This window comes from Babylonia areolata, chromosome 2 (assembly GCF_041734735.1).
Source record: "Babylonia areolata isolate BAREFJ2019XMU chromosome 2, ASM4173473v1, whole genome shotgun sequence".
Taxonomy (NCBI): domain Eukaryota; kingdom Metazoa; phylum Mollusca; class Gastropoda; order Neogastropoda; family Buccinidae; genus Babylonia; species Babylonia areolata.
In genome coordinates this window covers 61,521,316-61,528,815 of record NC_134877.1, presented here as the reverse complement: position 1 = coordinate 61,528,815, position 7,500 = coordinate 61,521,316, and the positions used below count along the sequence as shown (strand labels likewise).

At 41.9% G+C, this 7,500-nt stretch overlaps 1 protein-coding gene across 1 annotated transcript in view; it reads left to right on the top strand.

Moving 5' to 3' along the window:
* The window catches only part of LOC143279542 (polypeptide N-acetylgalactosaminyltransferase 5-like), a 44,790-nt gene that overhangs the window by 36,252 nt on the left and 1,038 nt on the right, over positions 1-7,500 (top strand). Inside the window, exons 8-11 of the mRNA XM_076583611.1 lie at positions 1,697-1,882; positions 2,775-2,903; positions 3,749-3,832; positions 5,844-5,975. Of these exons, the coding sequence (XP_076439726.1) occupies positions 1,697-1,882; positions 2,775-2,903; positions 3,749-3,832; positions 5,844-5,975 (531 nt within the window). The remainder of the gene's footprint in view (positions 1-1,696; positions 1,883-2,774; positions 2,904-3,748; positions 3,833-5,843; positions 5,976-7,500) is intronic.

The window sequence follows — 7,500 nt, the reverse complement described above, 5'->3', positions numbered from 1 at the left end:
TTATCACAACATAGACAAGTAAGCAACATGGGGACCATAACTGTAAAAGTCAACAACAGCTTTTACGAATATTACGAAGATACATATGTAAAAAAAATATCACATTCATCGTTTCACACATACATCCACACACTGCAGGTAATAACTAGTATTCTTAATGTAAAAACAGAAAGAATTTAGAAACATTATTTGAATATAATTATAAACATAGCCTACTATACAGCACATTGATTATAATAGACAGATAAGATAAGAATAAAGATAAATTGCGGAAAACCGCAACCAGATAATCAGCACACACCCGCACCCACCCACCCCCTACCCACCCCACACACGCGGATTACTTGATTAAACAAGAGTAAGAAACATATGTTTCAAATAAAAGCATTTCACATATTCGCTTTTAAAAACATTGCAATTAATTATTACATCGTAATTATTAACAAAAATATATTTAGAATATGGACGTTAGCATTAGACATATTCCATTGTACATTCATCCTGCATATTGCACATTATTCCTCCTACATATTGCACATTCATTATAACCAATTGTCACGTTTTTAAGCTCAGTAAAACACACACACACACACACACACACACACACCACAACTAGAACAAGGTACAACCTATCATGCATGGACTTTCACACGTCTCACATGATGTAACATATGATCACTGAATGTTTCTTCATTTTTTTATTTCTTCCTTTCTTTCTTTCTTTCTTCTTCTTCTTCTTCTTCTCTTCTTCTTCTTCTTCTTCCATTCCTTTGTTTTTTTGCCGTGAAATCCATATTATCTACGTCAGTAAGGTTTAGGTATACGATTAAAAAGTACTTTGCAAAGTAAAATCAATATAGTAAGAAAACAGTGAAAGCATTCTAAACATTCAAGATGGTGTATCAAAGAAGACAGACTTTTTGTTTTTCGTTATGTCTATAGAGTGATGACGATGGATGCAATAATGAAATTACACCTGTGTGTGCCATGTGCGGGTGTGAGGAGTTGAACGTGATGAGATGATAACGACGACGATGATGACAATGATGATGATGGATCCAATGATGTTTATGGTGAATGATGAGTGAATGAATTAATTAATGATATGAATATAGCGCCTATCGTCAGTCGGAGACAAGGCTCTAAGCGCTTTACAAAGACAGAGTCAGGTTGCATTCCTGGCTAGAGCCGACTGCCATTGGGCGCTCATCATTCGTTTCCTGTGTCGTTCAATCAAGTTTCAGTTACGAACACATATACTTATATAGACATGTGATATTGTACGTGTGTGAACCATTCTGCCATGTAGGCAGCTATACTCAGTTTTCCGGGGGTTGCATGCTGGGTATGTTCTTGTTTCCATAACCCACCGAACCCTGACATGGATTACAGGATCTTTAACGTGCGTATTTGATATTATGCGCGCGTATACACACAAAGGGGGTTCAGGCACAAGCAGGTCTGCACATATGTTGACGTGGGAGGTCGGGGGAAAGAAAAAAAAAAGACTCCACCCATTACCCACCTGGTGCCGTTACCGAGATTGGAACGCGGGATCCTCAGATATATATGTATGTATATGTACGCTTTAACCACTCGGCTATTGCGCCTCGTCATGATGATGAGGACGACGACAATGATAGCAACAACAATAGCCGGATGACCCAACACAGACACACTCCTTGTTGCCTGGCAGCTGTGGATGTGTGGGGGCGCCATCCTGATCCACCCGTGTTCCCGGGTGTCGCACATCTTCCGCGACAAGTCCCCGTACCTCAAGGCCAACGTGGACCGTGTCGTCAAGGGCAACGCCGCGCGTGTGGCGGAGGTGTGGCTTGACGACTACAAGCGGTACTTCTTCAGAGGAGAGCAGTATGACACGGTCAGTCAGACAGAGGGAGGGAGGTGGAGGGAGGATTTTTTATTACTGTCATTATTGTTATTATTGTTATTCTTATCATTATCATTACCATCGTCGTCATTATTATCACCTTTGTCATCATCATAATCTTTTTTTTTTTTTTTCTTTTTTTTTTGATATCCTTATCATTATTGTCATTATCATCATCATCCATCATCATCCATCATCATCATCATCATCATCATATATTATTATAATTATTATTATTATTATTATTATTATATGATGATATGATGATGATAATCATCATCATCATCATCATCATCATCTTCATCATTATTATTATTATTATCATCATCATCATCATCATCATCATCAATATATTATTATTATTATTATTATTATTATTACTATATATATTTATCATTATTATCATTATCATCATTATTACCATTGTAAAGAAGTTATTATCTGAATGTGATGGATTTATCTAATGATAATGTCGATTGGCGGTGGTGGTGGTGATGACAACAACAACAACAATATTTATAATAATACAACACTTATATAGCGCTTTAAAACTTGTCAGACACCTTTACATGTTCATCGGACACACGCACGCACACACACACACACACACACACACACACACACACACAGACACACACACACACACACCACACCACACCACACCACACACACACACCACACACACACACACACACACACACACACACACACACACACAAAAGAAACACTCGCCCCCCAAAAAAATTGATTGGATTGTTATTAATGGATCGATTGATCGACTGAACCGAATGACTGTCTTACCATAATTACCCAGAGTCTGATTATGATCATGGCCATTTCCATCGCTTTTGTAAACGGAATATGATGACCAATCGCCACGCAGAACGTGTACGGTGACGTCAGCGAGCGGAAGGAGTTACGTCACAAGCTCAAGTGTCAGAACTTCCAATGGTACATCAACCACGTGTACCCGGAGATCTTCATTGACGGGGCCGGAGAGTACATGAGTCAGGTGACTGACTGTATGATTTGCCGATAGGTCTGCATGTACTGAATGATGATTCATGAAAAATGGATAGGTGTTTGAAAAGCAAGACATGAATTTACGTGATAGCTATTCATCGCTTCGACCCCCACTTCACCTAGTCTGTGTGTGTGTGTGTGTGTGTGTGTGTGTGTGTGTGTGTGTGTTTGTGTCTGTGTGTGACTATCTGTCTGCCTGCCTATGCGTATGTGTGCGTGTTCACGCACGCTCGTGTGTGTGTGTGTGTGTGTGTGTGTGTGTGTTTCTGTCTGCCTGTCTGTGTGTATGTGTGCGTGTGCATGCGCGCTCGTGTGTGTGTGTGTGTTTGTGTGTATGTTTCTGTCTGCCTGTCTGTGCGTATGTGTGTGTGCATGCGCGCTCGTGTGTGTGTGTGTGTGTTTCTGTATGTATGTAGGAGGAGGGTGTGGAGGGATGACATCAACTATTATCGCTCATTATCATATTTTTGTTAAGGAAGTGTATTAACTTCGATTTTTGTGTTATCTAGGCCCCTATATCGATTGTTTTTTTCCCGTTTTGCTTCTATGTTGCATCTAGAAAAAGAAAAAAACTCTCACTGGCTTATGTTTACACATTCATTCACAGATTATGTGTGTGTGTGTGTGTGTGTGTGTGTGTGTGTGTGTGTGTGTGTGTTCTCTCTCTCTCTCTCTCTCTCTCTCTCTCTCTCTCTATCTATCTATCTATCTGTGCGTGCTGTGCCTGTGTCCAAGCGCCAGTAAACCTGTGTGTTGATGAGTCAGTAACTATGTTAACCAGCCAGCTCTCACAGTCTTTGGGAATCCAAATCTCTGCTGTGTTGTGCTGTGCAGATTATGTCGTCTACAGGCCTGTGTCTAAGGTTTCAAGATGCCGAGAGACGTGCATTGATGCTGCACGAAGACTGCACTGGTTCCGTAAGTACATTTATGAAACACATTTTTATACATACATGCACAGTGTTCAATCCATTTGCGTGTGCAACATTGGTTTGTCAGTTTTTTTTTTCCCATTATCTGCGCCTGCACCGTCTCTTTCAGAAGTGATTATTCTCTCACGCCGCTCATTCCGAGTCCTCCATACACAGCCACATTCCGGTTCGTCTGTTCGAGCTGCAGCTTCTGCAGTCCACAGGGAACCGTGTGAGAGCACCATGAAAGAGGCCACAGAATGGGATGATGACGATTCTTAACTCACTCAGTACGGCCAGCCCTCTCTTCTCCTCTACACAGACCCCTCGGATGTCCAGTGGGTGTCTGAATGACCCAACCTTTAGCTTCCGTCGTCAGAATTGTGGTATTCTGTGTCAACATTCACCTCTTCAGTATAAGAGCCTTCCGCTTGCAATATTTTGATGATGGTAATTGGGGTGAAACGCTGTTAACGTCGTCTCTTAAATGGAGGTCCATTTTTTAGGTTCGGGACTGTGTAACAAGACTGTGCTGTGCGCTTCCTACCATAAAATATCCCAGGTGTCAACCAGGCCCGAGAGGTACATACACCTGCAGTGTTGGTCAGGTAATTTGAGTAGTACTCCCAAAGGTGCATCCATGAAATGTTGATTCCATACTCTGGGTAGGAGCCAGGGGAGTTTCAGTTTCAGTAGCTCAAGGAGGCATCACTGCGTTCGCACAAATCCATATACGCTACAGCAGCGTAACCCAACGCGCTTAGTCAGGCCTTTAGAAAAAAAACAGCCAGGGGAAAAAACCTATACTGGGGTTCGAACCTGCGTCTTCCCATGTGTCTCTGTCCAAGGCACTAACTACTTCACCACGGTGGCTGGTCACATGTTAAGGCCGAACCTCCCATAGCCTTTGACAGCCGTCAGGGCAATGAATTCATATCCACTGTCTCTAGGGCTCGGCATGGGAAGGTGGGAACCAGTCCTCTCCTTCCACCATTGTAACTTTCCCCAACCCAAGTCAGGTACCCATTCTCACCTGGGCGGAGTGAGGAAAATCGGAGTAAAGTGCCTTTCCCAAGGACGCAACACCATGCCGAAACGGGGCCTCGAACCCTGATCACTGGTGAACACTGGAACGGAAAGTCCAACGCTTAATCGAGTCTGCCACGGCGTCTCCAGCTCTCTTAACATCGGCACAACCCTTTTCACCTACACCATACCTTCCCCGATGATGATGATATGGATGCTTATATAGCACCTATTCTCGGTAGGAGACCACGCTCTAAGCGCTTAACAAACATGGAGTCACTCGCAGCAGGAACAGGCTGCCTGCCTGGGTAGAGCCGACTGACGGCTGCAGTTGGGCGGTCATCATTCGTTTCCTGTGTCATTCAATCAGGTTTCAGTCACGCACACATACACACTCAGACAGACATGTAACATTTTGATTGAATGACCGTTTTTGTTTCTTTACCCCGCCATGTAGACAGCCATATTCCGTTTTTGGGAATGTGCATGCTGAGTATGTTCTTGTTTCTATAACCCACAGAACGCTCGTCATACGTTTCCCGTGTCATTCAATCGGGTTTTAGTCACATCCACGCATACATATACAGACATGTAATATTGTACGTGAATGACCACTTTGTTTATTTACCCCGCCATGTAAGCAACCATACTCCATTTTCGGGGGTTCTCATGATGAGTATATTCTTGTTTCTATAACCCACCGAACGCTGACATGAATTACAGGATCTTCTGTGTGTGTGTTTGATTTTCCGAGTGCGTATACACACGAAGGGTGTTCAGGCACTAACAGGTCTACACACGCATGTTGACCAGAGAGATCGTAAAAATCTCCACCCTTTACCCACCAGGCGCCGTTACCGAGATTCGAACCTGGGACCCTCAGATTGAAAGTCCAACGCTTTAATAACAAACTCGGCTATTGCTCCGGTCCCCAATAGACAGACCCTGGTCACTCGGACAACACTGGTCACTGTGCTGTGCTGCTCGTACAGGACTTGTGGCAGACGACCCAGATCCACGAGATCCGGAACGGGCCGTCCTGCCTGGAGCAAGGTGAAGGTCAGGTGTTTGCCAGCCCCTGTGACTCCCAGCAGCAGAGTCAAGCTTTCCAGGTCATCCAGCAGGTCAGGGGTCAACACTCTTGTCGGGGCATGAGGAGAGGGTTGCGGGGGGTGGGGTAGGGGAGGTGGTGTTATAAGGAAGGGTGGTGAGTGTAGTGGTGGGTGGGGTGCGATGGGGTGGGTGGGGTGGGTGTGACGACGAACGAGTGGTTGATTGGATGATCCAAACTGATTTCAAGAACGCATTGTCACACACACACATATTCCACAAGAAGACAGATTGTGCAACAAGTGTAACATCCTGGAAGACGAAATCCATCTTCTTGATCATTGTATTAAATATAAAACCTTAAGGCAACAATTTTTAAAGGATATTCAAAATTCGAATAACACAGGACATATTCCCAGTCAGGTGATGCTAACAGATGATGAATATATACAAACAAGATTGGGAAAATTTGTTTATGAATGCTGCTGCAATTTACTGCATTAACTGATTGATTAATTGTGTGTTTTTCATTCGTTCATTCATTTACCATTGCACTTGTGTCTTATAAACCTTCGGTTTCATGACAACAAAATCTATTCTATTCTATTCTATTCACACACACACAGAGAGAGAGAGAGAGAGAGAGAGAGAGAGAGAGAGAGAGAAATCCCTACCTGACCGTTTCTTCTTTTTTTTTCCATTTTTTGAAACATTTTGTGGTGGTTGCAGGAGTTACTTTCCCTTTGTTCTGTGCAGAATTTGCCCCCTTTTAGAATGACAGGCGCCATCATGTAAAACGATCGTCAGTTTGAGTTATGTTGGTTAATCCCAGCTGAACACATACGGCCTTGTCAGGTCTGAAAACGCGTCAGAAAAGAAACCATACCATGTTGAAAATGCAGTCGAAACGATACCATCATATTTTTAGATATTTTATGAAATCATAATCATAATCATAATCATAACCATAATGATGATGATGAATCTTTATCCTGCACATTTCTTAACAACAAGAAGGTTCAATGGCTTAAAATGATATGGTACACTCTATATTATATTGTATGACATAATGTATTTATGTGTGTTTATGTAAGTTTGTGCCTGCCTGTGTGTGCGTATGTGTTAGGGTAGCTGTTAGATACTACACATGTATGTTAAAATGTATGTATGCAGTGTGTGTGTGTGTGTGTGTGTGTGTGTGTGTGTGTGTGTGTGTGTGTGTGGTCACATTATGGTGTGTGTATGTAACATAGATATAATGTTTTATGTTAACAAAAGCGTTTTTGTAAAGCACCCAGAGCAGATTTCTGGATAGTGTGCTATATAATTATCCATTATCCATTATTATTATTATTATTATTATTATTATTATTATTATTATTATTAATGTAAAATTGTATCGTATCATGTCACGTTTTACTGTATTGTATTGTATTATGTCCCATGATGATGATTCGCAAGTATTGTTTCTTAGTCATTAACAATCATTATTTGTTATCAACTGATAATAATCACTCTACTAAATCATAATGTATATTAATATGTCATATCTTGTTATATCGTATCGTATTGTATAACATTATGTGATAACGCCATAAT